Source organism: Nomascus leucogenys, chromosome 10 (genome assembly GCF_006542625.1).
Source record: "Nomascus leucogenys isolate Asia chromosome 10, Asia_NLE_v1, whole genome shotgun sequence".
Lineage (NCBI taxonomy): Eukaryota > Metazoa > Chordata > Mammalia > Primates > Hylobatidae > Nomascus > Nomascus leucogenys.
Window position 1 is genome coordinate 91,061,292 of NC_044390.1, and position 17,568 is coordinate 91,078,859.

Consider the following 17,568-nt stretch of genomic DNA (forward strand, 5'->3'; position numbering starts at 1 on the left):
GGGATTACAGGCACCTGCCACCACGCCCAGCTAATTTTTGTATTTTTAGTAGAGATGTGATTTCACCATGTGGCCAGGCTGATCTCAGACTCCTCAGGTTATCCACCCCCTCAGCCTCCCAAAGTGCTGGAATTACAGGCATGAGCCACTGCACCAGGCCATATATGTGTATATTATATAATATGAAGTACATATTATACGAAATATATGAAATATATATATTTTATATTTTATGTTTAATCTCATATAAACTTTATTTTATATAATTTATATTTACATATTAACATAAAATAAATTAAAATTATATAATTTCTGTATATATTATATTTTATTAATTAATTAAATTATTAATTAAAATTTATAAATATATTTTAATTATACAAATTAAAATTTATAAATATATTTTAATTATACAAATTAAAATTTATAAATATATTTTAATTATATAAATTATAATAATATAATATAATAAAATTAAAATAAATTTTAATTATATAAATTATAATAATATAATATAATAAAATTAAAATAAATTTTAATTATATAAATTAAATTATTAATTAAAAATAAAAATAAATATGTTTTAATTATATAATTATATAAATTAAAATTATTAATTAATTAATTAAAATATAAAAATATATCTTAATTATATAATTTAAAATTATAATTAAATGTGTATAAAATTGTTTAAAAGTATAAAATGTTTATATAAAAATTATATTTTATATTTCATTAGAGTGTTTCCACTGGGTTGGAAACACAGTCCAAAGCACTGGGTTCCTTTGGAAATCTCTTGGAAACATGTGTTTCATTTCCTGCAGGACGTGGTGCTGATGAGGGCGCTGCGAGACATGAACTTGCCCAAATTTGTGTTTGAAGATGTTCCTCTTTTCCTTGGTTTGATTTCGGATCTGTTTCCTGGGCTGGACTGCCCTCGCGTCCGCTACCCTGACTTCAGCGATGCGGTAGAGCAGGTCCTGGAGGAGAACGGCTACGCGGTCCTACCCGTCCAGGTAAAGCCAGGAAAATGACCTCACTGTAGCTGTGCATCCTTTCCATTGGCTTTTTGTTTTTGCAGTTCTTTAAAAATATATGTATAGTAAAATACGCATAAGTTTCACCATCTTAACCATTTTTCCCCATTTTTAAATCACAGTAAAATACACATAACAATATTTACCATCTTACCTACTTTTAAATGTAGAGTTTGTTAGGCCCGGCACAGTGGCTCACGCCCGTAATCCCAGCACTTCGGGAGGCTGAGGCGGGCGGATCATGAGGTCAAGAGATCGAGATCGTCCTGGCCAACGTGGAGAAACCCCATCTCTACTAAAAATACAAAAATTAGCTGGGCGTGGTGGCGCTTGCCTGTAGTCTCAGCTTCTTGGGAGGCTGAGGCAAGAGAATTACTGGAACACGGGAGGTGGAGGTTGCAGTGAGCCAAGATCGTGCCACTGTACTCCAGCCTGGTGACAGAGCAAGACTCCGTCTCAAAAAATAAAAAAAAAAAAGAAAAAATGTAGAGTTTGTTGGTGCTAAGTACATTCACATTACTGTCCAACCATCAGCAATATCCATCTCCAGAACGTTTTCATGTTGCAAAACTAAAACCCTACACCCGTTAACAGCTTACCTTCTCCCCTCCCTCCAGCCGCTGCAACCTCTGCTCGACTTCCTGTCTCTACAAATTTGACTACTCTAGGTACCTCCTATAAGTGGAATCATATAATTTTTGTCCTTTTGTGTCTGGCTTATTTCACTAACAGTGTTTTCAACATTTATCCATGTTGTGGCATGCGTCAGAATTTCTTCCTTGTTAAGGCTAAATTTTATATATATATATATATATATATATATATATATATATATATATATAGTTTTTTTTTCACACAATGTGATCAGGTGACTCAAATATTTTGTTTTGAGGCATCAACCATCAGAGGTTCTTTCCTCACCTCACCTTTTTTTTTCTCCTGAGTCACACTTAAAAAAAATTAAATTAGATATTGCTGGGGTAGAATTTGGATCCTCTGAAGCCTGTAAGTTGTATATGTTGTCATTAAGCCAAACACATATTGATTGGCACAGTCTTGCTGAGAGTGTAAATGCCCAGAGCCTCCAGGCCTGGGGGGTTGCCTCGGGTCGGGCAGCTTCAGGGCGTCCGGCTACCCCGGAGGCCTCAGGCCTGGGCAGTGGGCACCAGGTACCGGCCGTGGATGAGAGCTTTCTGTGCCTTTCCTGACCCTGATTTTCTCTGGAGTTGGTTGTTTAAAAAGATGTGTTTTCTGGAAAGAATGTAAAATGGTGCAGCCACTTTGGAAAACAGCCTGGCAGTTCCTCAACAGGTTAAACTGAGAGTTACCGTAAGACTCAGCAATTTCACTACTGGGGATCTACCCGAGAGTGAGGATGAACGTCCGCTCAGAATTGTTCACGAATGTCCGGAGCAGCATTATTCATAATAGCCAAAAAGCGGGAACAACCCAACATCCATCAGTTGATGGATCAACTGCTGAAACAGAATGTGGTCTGTCCATCCCATGGGATATATTTTGTCCGTAGAAAGGAACGCAGCCTGCATGCTACAACATGGATGAGCTTTGAAAACACGCTAAGCGAAAGAAGCCAGATGTGAGAGATCACACATTCTAGGATCCCATTTCCATGAAATGCCCAGAATACACAAATCCATAGAGACAGAAAGTAGATGAGTGGTTGCCAGGGGCTGGGGCAAAAGGGATTGGGAGAGATGGGTACAGGGTTTTTTGCGGGGAGGGGTGATAAAAATGTTCTAAAATTGCTCATGGGGATGGTTGCACAACTCTGTGAATATACTGGAAACCATTGACTTGTACCTTTCAAAGGTAAATTGTATGGCATGTGTGTTGTATCTCAATAAAACTGCTTCAGAAAAAGGTAATGTTTTAGCCCAGCTGCCGTTGTTTGTCCCACAGGTGGATAAAGTGGTTCAGATGTTCGAGACCATGTTAACCCGCCACACGACGATGGTCGTGGGACCCACCAGAGGGGGCAAGTCCGTCGTCATTAACACCCTGTGTCAGGCCCAGACCAAGTGAGTATGACCTCCGTGGAGAGGGCCTGGCTGCCACGGGGGCTCACAGTATATGTTTGGTGGCAGTATTACCAAGTCCCACTTTGCTCTCTGATTTCCTGGGAGGGTAAATTTGTAATACACACCCCTTTCGACTCGGCGTGTTTTTGCTGACTTTATTGCAGACTTAGTTAAGATATTTTAGAATGCAAAATAGCAACCCGCTTGTGCATCAGATGGTGAATAGGTTCATTTGTGAAATGAGAATTTCACAAACTATCTTATAAGGATATTTTGAAAATGAATGTAAGTCATAGTTTCTTGGTGTCCAAATTGCTTCCTTAAAGTAAGTCAGGATTCACCTTATGCAGCACTGCTGTGGTTTCACAGTGGCCAGAAAAAGAATGTCACCTTCCCTGGTGCCTTATAATCTCTAGCTCTTCAGGGGCAATTCTTCACGAAGGAAAAAGTGATCGTACACTGCCACATTGAAGATCATAAAGGAGCCAGGCATGGTGGCTCACGCCTGTAATCCCAGCACCTTGGGAGGCCTGGGTGGGAGGAACGTATAGGCCAGGATTTTGAGAACAGCCTGGGCAACATAATGAGACTCTGTCTCCACATTTAAAAAAAAAAAAGAGCTGGGTGTGGTGACGTGCACCTGTAGTACAGCTACTCAGGAGGCTAAGGAGGAGGAGTGCTTGAGCCCAGGATTTTGAGGCTGCAGTGGGCTAGGATTGTGCCACTGCACACCAGCCTGGGCAACAGAGTGAGACCTTCTCTCTCTAAAAAAAAAAAAAAAAAAAAAAAAGAGAAAGAGAGAGAGTATATCATAAAAGCCTGCAGTGAATTGAAAGCCTTCTACTGAAAGTGGATTCCTGACTCCTCATTTCTCTCCTGAGCAGTAATAGATACCAGAAAGACCTCTGTGGATGCTGATAGCCCAGCAAAAGTCTAAATCAAGCCAATAATTTTTGTGACTTAAACATTTCTAGGCAGTCTGTAAAATCTAAAGAATAAGTATCTGTCATTTGTTCCCATTATTTCTTCATATGTTTCATAGGAGAAAACCAGTCGACAGTGGCTTACTGACTCTAAGTGGGCTGTGCTGTAGCCATCTGCATTTCATTCTTTAATTCATTCATTGTTAGATAGTTTATACAACTATCACACATATGTGTGTATGTGTAATATAGCATGTACATTATTATGATTTACTGATTTGTTGGTTGTGAACTGTGGAGTGTGTGAACTTTTGTTGTCTGTAGATGAATTAATCCTATAGTTAGTGCTGCAGGGATTTACAGGCACTGTGGTGAGAAATGCCCTGTCTGCTTGATTCATGAAGTCAACAGAGCAGATGTTGTTCTGCCAATAAGAAGGATTGAACATTAGTAGCTCAAAGCCTTGTTATTATCCTGGATGACTTGAGTATGGTCTCCTATATGCCCTTAATTCTGAGATATTTACTTAAATGTCATATATATGAATATGTAATATGCATAAATATGAAATATACATGAAAGTTAGCTTCTTGGTGCCCTCCAGAGGCAAAGCTGTGCTTCTAGTTCAGACTTCATTTGTGCTGTGGCCACATTTTTGGTGAAACGTGGTTGCTTTATGTTTAGAAGAAGGCACTGACGGTGAAGGGAAGCCCAGTGAAGAGTTTGCATGGGTTGCATTTTAAATTTTGGATTGAAGTCAAAACATCTAATTCCTCATAGAACGAACCCAGACTGTTTTCCTCATGCATTTAGTTTGCTTGAACCATGACTAAAGCCTCTCTTGATTTAGGCTTGGGCTGATGACAAAGTTGTACATCCTGAACCCCAAAGCCGTGAGTGTCATAGAACTCTATGGCATCCTGGACCCAACCACCCGAGACTGGACAGATGGGGTGTTGTCAAACATCTTCAGGGAAATCAACAAGCCAACGGACAAGAAGGAGCGAAAGTGAGTATCTTTGTAGGTAGGAAAGATCCTGGGTTAGTTAATGTTAATTAGCTCAACATTAAAAACGGTGGCAGGACTATACATTGTAGCTTCATGCTTGGATTTCAACAGACTTAGAGTCCAGTCCTGGAGGCTGTGCTTCAGAAGTTCACAGTCCAATCTTAGTGCTTTTTATGTGTGACTTCAGTCTTCTTAGTGATGCAATGTGGTACGTACCAGGATTGTTCCCAGCTTACCACGGAGGAAACTGAGGCCTAGAAAAGGTCAGAAATGTGCCCCAAGGCCAGGGATTTGACCCTGATCTGTGTGACTCTTAAGTCCTCAAACACAGCCGCCATCAAGCTGCCTGATCACCATGTTCTATGGCAAGGTAAGTCAAGGAAAGGTAGCAAAGTGCCATGGAAAGTGCAGGACATGGTTGACGGTGCCCTGATGACATCCCCACATGCCATGGCGAAGGCCAAGTGAGGCCAAGTACAGAAATGCTCTGAGGGTGTGTAAGGTAAAAAGCTTTTAGTTGGTCCTATAATATCTCTTTGCTAAACTCAGGAATGGTTCTGATTTTATGTTCTAATCAAATCCCATTAATAATAAATAAAATCCCTAAATAACAAGAGTCCAAAGTTCTGACTCACGGCTTTTAAAACAGCTTCTTAGCGCTTTTCCCCTCATTCTGGATGAACCCAGGATTCCACACTGAATTCCGTTGTCTTGCTTTTGTCATTCTTTAATTTTGAGCAGTTCCTCAGGATTTCTTTATTTTTTATGACCTTCTTGTTCTGGAGGATTCCAGGCCAACTGTTGTAGAGAATGGTCTCAGTTTGGGTTTGTCAGTTGCTTCTTCATAATTAGATTCAGGCTATGGCTCTTTGACAGGAAGGCGGCAGGAGTGATGCTGTGTCCTTCTCTGCATCTCATTGCGGGCACATGGTGTTGGTTGCCCTATTATGGGTGATGTTAATCTTGATTATTGGGTTAAGGTGACATTTTCCTCTTTGCAGTTGATATGCAACTGTAGGGAGATATCTTATGACTAAGTAAATATCCCATTTCTCATCCAGCCTTCACCCATTCACCCAGTGCTTTGGAGCATCTGTTGATGGTTACTTGAATCTCCTCCTCCTCCTCCTCCTCCTCCTCCTCCTCCTCCCCCTCCCCCTCCTCCTCCTCCTCCTTCTTTCTTCTTCTTTTTTTTTTTGAGAGGGGTCGTGCTCTGTTGCCCAGGCTAAGTGCAATGCCATGATCACGGCTCACTGCAGCCTCAAACTCCTGGGCTCAAGCAATCCTCCCACCTCAGCCTTCCAGGTGGCTGGGACTGCAGGTGCATGTCACCATGCCCAGCTAATTTTTGCTTTTTTTGTAGAGACACAGTCTCCCTGTACTGCCCGGGCTTGTCTTGAACTCCTGGGCCCAAGAAATTCTCCTACCTCAGCCAACTACAGTGCTGAGATTACAGGTGTGAGCCACCACGCCTGGCCTTTGAGTCCTTTTATAGTGAATATAAATGGAGACTTTCTATAGGGACAACTGGTGAAATTTGAATGTGGAATACATATTAGATAATAGTATTGTATCAATATTAAATTTCCTGAGTTTGATAATTCTGCTGTGGTTGTGTAAGAGAAGGTGCTTATTCTTAGGAAATACTGGCTTAAGTATGGAGGGGAAGGGGGCATTTTATCTGCAATTGACTCTCAAATGATTCAGAGAGAGAGAGAATAAGAGAGAGTGCAAATGTGGCAAAAAAAATGTAACAATTGGGGAATCTGACAGAAAGGCATATGGGAGTTCTTCATACTATTTTATTCTTGTAACTCTGTAAGTTTGAAATAATTTAAAAATAAAAAGCTAAAAAGAAAAAAATACAGGAAGGAAATAAACCAAAATGTTAATGCTGAAAAAAAAAATCCAACTACTTATATCAGTGAGTTAAATGGAGGCACTATCAAACCACCATTTCAGCACAGTAGAATAGCGTCCATCCTGTGGAGATGGGCTTTGCTGCATGAGATGTCGCCCATTATAGCCACAAAATGGAACCATCCTTAAGCTTGAATACCTGAGGCCTTGGAAGTAGATGTGCTGCCAGGACACATGGTGTGTAAACCAGGGCGTGTGAACTCAGATGCTCCCAGGGACCAAGCATGTAGCACAAATGAGCGAAGTGGAGCAAATTACGTGGTGGTGTTAGTTTCCTAGGGCTGCCATAACAAATAACTGGGTGGCTTAAAACAACAGAGATTTATTATCTCACAGTTCTGGAGGCCAAAAGTCTAAAAAGAGGTGTGAGCAGGACTGCACTCCCTCCAAAGGCTCTAGGGCAAATCCTCGCCTCTTCTACTTCTGGTGGTTCCAGGTGTTCCTTGGCTTGTGGCCACGTCGTTTCAATCTTTGCCTCTTTCTTGGCCTTCCCTTCTGCGTATCTCATGCCTCCTCCTGCTTTTCTCTTATAAGGACATTTGTCATTATTAGGACTCATCTGTATAATCCAGAATGATCACATCTTGAGATCCTTAATTACATCTGCAAAGGCCTCTCTCCAAACAAGGTCACAGTCACGGCTTCTGGGTGAACACATCTTTTGGTGGGGGATGGGTACCATTCGACCCACTACACATGGATATCCAAAATACTTTCTTTGTTCTTGACTGTACCGCAGGAAACCAGGGGTTAAAACCAGTGATAAATAGCAATTGATACTCAGCCTCAGATGTAAGAGAAGAATGAGGTAGGAGTTGTGGCAGCAGCAGGGACTATGACACTTTCTGTCTCCATGGGCAGCCACTACTCAGCATCAGCAGATTGTTCCCACGAAGGAATCCAGGTCTGTGTGCTCAGAACTTCCAGCTTGCCCAAGAAGTGAGAAATTCAGATTTTTGTGTGAAGTTCCCTCATTCTTAAATATTGGCAACTAACTCAAACCTTTTTTTTTTTTTTTTTGAGACAGTGTCTTGCACTGTTGCCTGGGTGGGAGTGCAATAGTGCTATCTCGGCTCACTGCAACCTATGCCTCTTGGGTTCATGCGATTCTCCTGCCTCAGCCTCCTGAGTAGCTGGGATTACAGGCACACACCACTATGCCTGGCTAATTTTTTGTATTTTTAGTAAAGATGGGGTTTCACTATGTTGGCCAGACTGGTCTCTAACTCCTGACCTCGTGATCTGCCCAGCTCAACCTCCCAAAGTGCTGGGATTACGGGCTCAAACAATTTTTTATGTACCATTCAGTCAAACCTCTGGGCCAACTAGGGTGCTGTGTCTCAGATTCTGGCTAGAAAACCCTGGGAAAAAGACGTTCAACATGAATGGGCAGGTTATACCAAGTTCCATAATTGGAAGCTGTCTAGGACCCATGGCTCTCCTTTCTTTGGTTGCTGCAGGTATATTTTATTTGATGGTGATGTGGATGCTCTATGGGTGGAAAACATGAATTCTGTGATGGATGACAACAGGTTGTTGACATTGGCCAACGGGGAACGCATCCGGCTCCAAGCACACTGTGCCCTGCTCTTTGAGGCAAGTAGTGATTAAAAGTAAATTTGAACATAGGTCTTTCTTGTAATTAAAAATGTAAATGTTTGTTAAAGTAGTAGTAAATATAGGTGATTATTTAAAAACAAACAATGCATAAGGGTTTATAATGAGTACAACCCTTTGTTCTTTACTCCTCTCATCCCTCTTTATCCCAGAGGTGACTACTTTTACTTTTTATGAATTGTTTCTTCTGATGATTACCCTTGTGTCTGTAAGTAACACGCTTAGCATGATATTCTTCCTTTATACATTTTATACTTTATACATTATCTATTGACTGACTGCTACAAAAATGAGAATTCATCTCATACCACTAACGTCAGAATAGTATATTGCTAAGTTGGTTAACAGTAGATAATGTTTACATTATAATGAAGATAGAAATATTTACTGAAGAACCAACTAATATACTGTGATTACATTTACTTTCTTTTAGAGCCATTTGCTTTGTCTGGAGTTCGTAATTGCCTTCCTTTTTTTCCCGCACACTATTTGCCTTTATTTTAGCCTCATTTTTTTTTTTAAAAAACTTTCTATCATATCAAGTATTCTGTCGAGCCCCTTTATTTCCTGGAGACTATTCTCCAAAGCCCTCTATCTCCTGCTTAGGGTATGGACTGCTTGTTTCATAGGCGTGGCCCTGGGACTTGCTTTCACTCTAGCTTAGTATTAATCCCATTTCTAACTGTAAAATTTGTCAGTGCATGGAATATTTGTACATATTATTATCTGATTAGCTGACTGAATTATATATATTTTTTTTTGTAGAGAGAGCTAGGTTTGTTAATACATCTGGTTTAGCTATGTACTTATGAAGTTTTATACTGCCTGATCTCAACTATGTTAAAAAAATAATAAAGAAAAAAGATGGACTGGAAAACACTCCAAAACGACATCTGTTTCTGGGTGGTGGGATTTGGATAACTTATCTTCTTCTTTATACTGTTCTACTTTTTGTCAGATATTCTACAACTTATTAATTTTCACATTAATTTTATAATAGAAAAACCAAAAAGATGTTACATCAGAAGTGTGTAATCTTCTCATCAAAATCCCAGGTGTTCATTTAAAAACCTCATGAAAGCTGTGTTCATTTTGGTATTATTTGGATTTCATGCAGTTGTAAAAGCTTTCCATAAGAGAAGGTCCTTAAACCTCTAGTTTATCTTGTGTATAGCTATAGCCATGATTGATTTTATTTCTCCAGGTTGGAGATTTACAGTATGCCTCCCCTGCAACTGTCTCTCGATGTGGAATGGTTTATGTGGATCCTAAAAACTTGAAGTATCGACCATACTGGAAAAAATGGGTTAATCAAATACCAAACAAGGTGAAATTTTTTTCTAAAATGAACTTACAGTTATTAGTATTGATGGCTGGTTGGATAACATAGTCCAGAGGGATGTTTGTAGTTGAAGGCGATGACCTTGTCCTTGACCTGCCCGTATCCCTCAGCACAAATTAAGTGAAAACATGGCAGACATACTTATTTGATTTCAGATAATTTATAGCCAGTGGGATAGGTAATGATTGGATTGGTTGGTCTAGACCAGAGGTTGACAAACTTTTTCTGTAGAGGGGTAGATAGTAAATATTTGAGGCTTTGTGTGGGCAATATGATTTCTTTCTTTCTTTTTTTTTTTTTTTTTTTTTTTGAGACGGAGTCTCACTCTGTCGCCCAGGCTGGAGTGCAGTGGCGCGATCTCGGCTCACTGCAAGCTCCGCCTCCCAGGTTCACGACATTCTCCTGCCTCAGCCTCTCCGAGTAGCTGGGACTACAGGCGCCAGCCACCACGCCCGGCTAATTTTTTTGTATTTTTTAGTAGAGACGGGTTTTCACTGTGGTCTCGATCTCCTGACCTCGTGATCCGCCCGCCTCGGCCTCCCAAAGTGGGCAATATGATTTCTTTCACAGCTACTCAACTCTGCTGTTGTGGTGTGAAAACAGCCAGAAGTTTGTACACAAATGGGGGCATGGCTGTGTACCAATAAACCTTTATTTACAAAACAGATGACAGGCCAGAAATGTGTGTTGTCTTTACAAAAGACTTCTGTGAAAAGTGCAGAGATGGATGTGACAGTCATGTGCGGGTTGTGGCTCAACCACACCTAGGACGCTATGACCACCTTCTCAAAGGAACACAGGTGGTCCGGGTGTGTCTCTAGGAGGGCTACTAGGTTGGAGGTGAATGGAAACCAGGACATAATTATGCCAGAAAAGAGCAGAACAAAGGAAGAACAAAGAAAGCATGATAGAACCATTTGAGGCAATGTCCTGTGGGAGACAGCTGTCTCAGGACCCGTGCAGTCCCTGGTGGTGATTGGTGCCTTGATAGGGAGGGAGCCTTTGCTGCTTTACAGTCTTTTCTGGATGACTGTGGTCACTTGAACTCTAAGATGATCAGCCTCTTTCCTGTCAAATGGGACCTGTTATCTTCCCTTTTTCTTCCCCAAGGGCATTTTAGACCCTGTGGCAGCGAAATGGAACACTTCATGATGAGGTGAAAGCATATCGCAAAGGACAAATCTCTCTGCAAATACAGGGCACTATTATCAGGGTTTCCTCACCTGCCAGATGTATCATTCATCAGAAGGTGTTGCTTAACCCTCTTTGGGCAAGAAAAGCTTTCCACTAACTTCCTTTTAAATAAACGAACCGTTGAAATGCTTTGGAATGCTGCTTTTTTATAGGCGGAGCAATACAATTTGAATAGTCTCTTTGAGAAATATGTGCCCTATCTCATCGATGTGATAGTGGAAGGGATAGTGGATGGAAGACAAGCAGAGAAGCTGAAGACAATAGTTCCTCAGACAGACCTCAATATGGTAAGAAATGATCCCTGCTGTTAGCAAAAAGAAATTCTTTCCTAAAGACAGGCTCACGGCAGGCTTTTAAGGGGAGTGAAGATGCCAGAAAGGGTGAACAGCAGCATTGTTGGTCAGTGCCAAGGAGGCGCCATGCTTCCTTTTGTGTAAGTCGAGATACTGGGTTCCATCTGTTTGAACCAACATGACGGGTCATATGCTCCCATCACTCTGGGACCTGGGATCCCAGGATTTATGACTGGAATGGACTCTGTGGGGGTGGACTATGTGGGCTGAACCAGATATTTTCCTGTGAACCAGGTAACCCAGTTAGCCAAGATGCTGGATGCGTTACTAGAAGGAGAAATAGAAGACCTCGACCTGCTGGAGTGCTACTTCCTGGAGGCCCTGTACTGCTCTCTGGGAGCCTCCCTGCTTGAGGATGGAAGGATGAAATTTGATGAATATATCAAACGTCTTGCTTCTTTGTCTACTGTTGACACAGAAGGAGTTTGGGCCAACCCTGGGGAACTGCCAGGTGGGAACCGAGTGTCGCCTGTTTCCCTGCTCTCAGTGCCTTTGGTTAAATTTCTAGAGGAAGCGAACGAGCTTTTCCATATTTCTGTCTGTATGAGTTTTCCAGATTCTTTGCTTCTTTAGAGAGACATGCAATGGTCAGAGCACATGGCGGAACCCCCAGGAGCAGTTCAAATGCATCAACGGCTGTGACAGAAGCCCAGGCCCTCTGGGTGGTCTTTCTGGATGAGAGTCAACTTCTCTTGCCTCAGCTTAGGCACTTGCTTACTTTGCTCTTTAAACTGTTCACATTCTGCATGGCTTCGAGTTTCTTCTCCTGTGGGCTTCCCTATCTGTCTTTTTAATTTTTATTTTTAACCACCTCCCTCCATTTCCACCCTATCATTTATCTGCTGTATTCCTGAGTATTTGCACAGTAGACAATCAAGTGTGGATTTGTAAATCTTTCATAGGAAATCATACAATTAACATTTTATGTTTTTGCACAAAAATGTGCATCTTCAGTGAATCATACATGATGAAAAAGATGCATTCTCCAAGGTCTATATGCAGTGCTAGGACCCTTCTTTGTCCATCTGTTATTGCTATTTGAGCATGGCTTGGAATATAGATGGCTTTTGAAGTTGTATTTTATACTCCTTACCTGGTGGTCTTTTTAAAGTTTAAAATGAAATGACCTCCGGTCTTTCTAATGGACAGTCATGGAGCGAATCAAAGATGTTTTTCAAGTCCCTGCTTTACTCGGTGGGGGTCTGAGTGCGCTTTTCCAGAACTGAAGTCTCCCTCGAGGGAGTGCTTTTCTGCTCCGCCGGCCACGCTGGCTGTGCGTTGCTGCCATCTGCAATTCCCTCACTCGGAGACGATGTTGGCCTGCTTCCCTGGCTTGTCTCCCTCATTTGCCCTCGTCTTGGGGGCCTGAATGGCCCTGTAGGCGTCCCATTTCCAGACACCTGCTCACAGCTTCAGCCCTCCAGGCCCTTGAGCACACCCTCGACGGTGACCTCTGGCACTGTCATGTCTGCGTCACGAATCCTGCTCTCCGCCTACTCTGCCTCTGAGACTCGGGCCACATGTACTCCTGTTTGGCCTCATGGGGATGGACACTCTGTCACCCCAGTGTCTGCTGTCGCCTCGAGCACCCATACTTGCCCCTTCCCTGCATCCTCACTTCCTTGGCCGGTGGCCTTCACTTCAGCCACTCTTGCCTGAGACCCCCGCATGCCTTGCCTGATTGTCCTGCTGAATCCTTCCGAGAAAACCCCAAGTCTGTCTTCTCTGCCTGTCTAGGGGCTGACAGGGAGAAGACCATGCAGCCACCAAGACAGATGTCTCCATAAATCCCAGTCCCCAGCTGGCACGCTCACTCCCGGCTCAAAGGAGCATTGGGCCTTTTCCCCAAATCTCCACCCTGCCCGCTCCGCGCTCTCCGCAGCTGATCTTTCTTCCTGCTTCAACAGGGACAACAGAAGCTGTCTGATAGCAATCTCTCCTTCCAGCTGAAAAGCCCACAGCTCCTGTCTTCCACTTTCTCCTTTTACAGCAGAAGACGACACCCCCACTCCACCCCAGCCAAGGCCAACCCAGCCCCTTCCTCCTTCTCAGGCTCCTCGCTCCATCTGAGTCTCCCTCTCTCTCTCTCATCTTCAGTCTCCCCCTCTCTCTCTCATCTTCAGTCTCCCCCTCTCTACCATCCCGTCAGCCCTCAGACATGCTCAAGTAAAGCCTTGCATGGCCGGGGTGGAGGCATTGGTGATTACCCGGGCACCTGCAGCTTCTATCGCTCCCCTGCCCCGCCTGGGTTGCTGCCTTCCCGCGTTGTCCGTTGTTCCTGCACCTCTCCTGCTGCAGCACTTACGGCGCCACACTGAAATGGCCACTTCTTGCCTGTATCTGTCCCCCACCTGGCCCTCCAACAACTGCAAGCGTAGGGACCAGGGCTCTCCGCTTCACTGTTGTATTCCCAGGGAAGCGTATGTCCAGTGAATGGGAAGCGTTAGTTGAAAATACTCAGAAAGTGCCTGACCAGTGCACAAGTGACATTAGTGACTGTCCCGTGAACAAGAAGCATGAGCTCCAAATACCTGGTATCTGTCCAGTGATGAGTAGCATTAGTTCAAGGTACTTGGTATCTGTCCAGTGATGAGTAGCATTGAAGTACTCACTATGGCCTCCGTGCAGTACAAGCAACATTAGTTCATTTCAAGCACGTGCCAGAACTACTTTTGTATTTCCGTGTTGATGATTCAAGTGAGATCAACCATTATTTCCTATAGGTCAACTTCCAACCTTGTATGACTTTCATTTTGATAACAAACGGAATCAATGGGTCCCATGGAGTAAGTTAGTTCCAGAGTATATTCATGCCCCCGAGAGGAAATTTATCGACATCCTGGGTAAGTTAGGGTCAAATCCTTGTTCCTGGGTTTAGGAGTGTTTGATCCTTGCTCTAGGAGGAGGCGAAGAAAATCCCATGGCTTCTCTGGTACTCTAAGTTCCACACAGAGAGCTGGTAGAGAAGAATTGAAGAGGGTGAGCCGTGGGCCCTCCTGGGCATGGAGGGTGGTCCCTTTGGTATTTTTGTCAGCCGCTGGCTCTGAGCATCTTCCATGGCTCTGCCTCTCAGCTCTTTCCCCAGCAGGCCGATCCCCACAGGCGGATGAGATGCTGTTTCGCCTCCCCTGGCCATTCCCTGGGCTCTCTCCAGTCCACAGAGCTGGCTGGGTGGGGACCAGACAGCAGTGAACGAGGCAGTGTTTTATGAAGGGCGCTGGCTTGAAAAGCTGTGTGCCATGGGAGTTTACACGCTGAACCACACTTAGAATCCACCCCTCTGGCTATTCAGATAAAATATGGGCTGGCTATTCAGGTAAAATATGGGCTGAATAATTTCACAAAGCATGTGTCTGACTTTGGTCCATTGAGCTTATGGAGTGAGACGTCCCTGTTTCCTCGGGAGCCCATCAGGATTGAAACCTGCCAGGGCAGGAAGGAGCCAGACCTGATGCTGTGGTTTCACGGTTTCTTCAGAGGAAGGTGGTGCTCAGGAAGTTAAATCCCGCAGGGGTCTGAGTGATGTCAGCAACAGAGAAGCTGAGTTTTTAATATCCTGAGCATAAGTCAGAATTGCATCTTAAAAACGGCTTGGGTGTTCTAAACCTGAACTGTGGTGATGATCGCACTGCTGTAGAACTGTGCCAAAGTCCATAAATTATACACTTAAATGGGTGAATATTTCTGAGGTCACGTCTTGGCCTTTGCTACTGTTTTTTATGGGATTTGTGGGGTTCTACGACAACTCCACGTTGCCCCTAGTGCTCACCCTATTGGAGTTGCTGAGATGTCCCTGTTCTTAATGTCTATTTTAGTTCACACAGTGGATACCACTCGGACTACCTGGATATTGGAACAAATGGTTAAAATTAAGCAACCTGTTATTTTTGTTGGTGAATCTGGCACTTCTAAGACAGCCACTACCCAGAATTTCCTCAAAAATCTGAGTGAAGAAACTAACGTAAGTCATTATTCATATGAATTATCTATTGCTGTGTAACAAATTATTCCAGCGCATAGCAGCTTCATACCACAAGCACTGTGATCTCACAGTTTCCGTGGGTCAAGAATGTGGGAGTGACTTCCCTGAGGGCTTCTAGCTCAGGCTCTCGTGGGATTGCAGTCAAGCTGTTGGCCAGGGCTGTAGCTCTCTGGAGGCCTGGGTAGAGCCGGAGGATCCTCATCTGAGATGACGTTTCACATGGCTGGAGGCTGGAGGCCTCAGTTCCTCACCATGTGGCTCTCTCCGTGGACGGCTTGGTGTGCTCAGCATGGTAGAGTGAGTGCTTAAGATAGATGGCAAAGCAGACACTATGATGTCTTTTATGACCTGGCCTTGGAAATCACATACCCTCCCTTCTGCCCTAATCTATGGGTGAGATAGAAGCCACCCTGTACACCCTGATATAGTGTGGGAGGGGCCTGCACCAGGGCATGGACACCTGGAGGCGAGGATGATCTGGGGCCCTCTTGGAGGCTGGCTGTCACATTATTCACCATCATTTTTGGGTTTCTGAAACTTTGCAAGTGTTTCCTTTCCTTCCTCCAGCCAGCTATGTGTCCAATGTGTCGGGGGTCGGATATGTACCGAGTTCGCAGGGTGCACGGGACAAGTGATAGTGAACAAGCTGTCAAGATCTGTTCTGTAGGGATTTGCAGGCAGTGGGGAGATAAACATGGAGATGTGCACAGGGAGCATGGCAGTGTTTACAGCCAGAGGGAGCTGCAGGTTTGTGGAGTCAGGCACTAGGAAGCCGCATTTGGGAGCCTCCTTCACAACACCCCTCCCCCAGGACTCTGCAGCTGGTGCTCATCAGCCCAGCCAGGTACACCTGAACACAGTGGCTTTAGCAAGGCACACATTCAGCTTCAACACGTTCTGCTCGTGTGCACCTGCACTTTGGGCGTCCTACATGGAGAGAGTTATGGAAGGCAGAGGTTCGTTCTCAAAGTGTGGTCCCCAGACCGGCAGCCTTGGCATCACTGGAAACTCGTTAAAAAATACCCCAGACTGCCAGGAATGGTGGTTTGTGCCTGGTAGACCCAGCTACTCAAGAGACTGAGGAAGAAGGATCACTTGAGGCTGGTAATTCAAGGCTGCAGTGAGCTATGATTGTGCACCACTGCACTCCAGCCTGGGCAACAGAGCAAGACCCTGTCTCCTAAAAAAACAAAACAAAACAAAACAAAACAAAAAAACCACCCTGATTTACCAAATTGGAAACTCTGGGGAAGGGAGCCCAGCAAGGTGTGTGGCACAAGCCCTGCAGGTGGAGCTGAGGCATAATTAGTTAAGTGTGAGAACCACTAATCAAGGAGCTCTCGCCAGCCTAAGCATGGCAGGAGGGCCTGAGGACACATGCGTGAGCATCCAGGGGGCTTCCCTCACCCTTCCTGCCGGCAGTTAGTCCCAAAGCTTGAACCCCTTGTTCATGCTCTCTTTGACCTATTTAGATACAGCCAGCATGATAGTGATTTATGTTTGAATATCGTCATATTGAAACTACTGTTGGATATTGCATCTCATACTACGCAGTAGCTCTATGAAGTAGTCCAAAGAGATGCCATTACGATCATCTTACAAGTGAGAAAAACGAGGCTCAGGTTGAATGACTTTTTGGAAGTCGCCTTGCTAGAAGTGTGCAGAAACAAGACCCTCAGTCTACTCTCTTCTATGCCACATTGTCCCTAAGGCTCACATGTGACAATTCGCTGTTGGCTCATACAATCTGCTGAAAGGAAAGAGGAACTGTTGGTTTAGCATTTAGAAAATAATGAAGCACAGACTCACATTGGGTTATTAAAAAGTTAGTTCAGAGGCCAATGGATTTGCAAAATAGTTGCTAGCTTATGTGCAAATGTTTACTGCTGCTACCCTGAAGAAAAGGCTGGCTTTTCACATCATCTCTTTCTGCTTCAGATTGTGTTAATGGTCAACTTCTCCTCCCGCACCACGTCCATGGATATCCAAAGAAATTTAGAAGCAAATGTGGAAAAGCGAACCAAAGATACTTACGGCCCGCCCATGGGAAAACGCCTGCTGGTGTTCATGGATGACATGAATATGCCAAGGGTAGTTAGACGCTCAAGCAGGTGGAGGGATGGGTCAAGACAGTGCTTGTGTTTGCATGGGT

General features: G+C 43.8%; 1 protein-coding gene across 2 annotated transcripts in view; it reads left to right on the plus strand.

Annotated features, from left to right (window-relative positions):
- The window catches only part of DNAH10 (dynein axonemal heavy chain 10), a 172,208-nt gene that overhangs the window by 92,895 nt on the left and 61,745 nt on the right, over positions 1-17,568 (plus strand). For both annotated transcript variants that reach the window (XM_030821624.1, XM_003276237.3), the window contains 10 exons: positions 825-1,016; positions 2,958-3,076; positions 4,850-5,008; positions 8,389-8,524; positions 9,750-9,872; positions 11,234-11,368; positions 11,669-11,885; positions 14,158-14,277; positions 15,250-15,395; positions 17,355-17,507. In XM_030821624.1, coding sequence (XP_030677484.1) covers positions 825-1,016; positions 2,958-3,076; positions 4,850-5,008; positions 8,389-8,524; positions 9,750-9,872; positions 11,234-11,368; positions 11,669-11,885; positions 14,158-14,277; positions 15,250-15,395; positions 17,355-17,507 — 1,500 coding nt within the window. The remainder of the gene's footprint in view (positions 1-824; positions 1,017-2,957; positions 3,077-4,849; positions 5,009-8,388; positions 8,525-9,749; positions 9,873-11,233; positions 11,369-11,668; positions 11,886-14,157; positions 14,278-15,249; positions 15,396-17,354; positions 17,508-17,568) is intronic.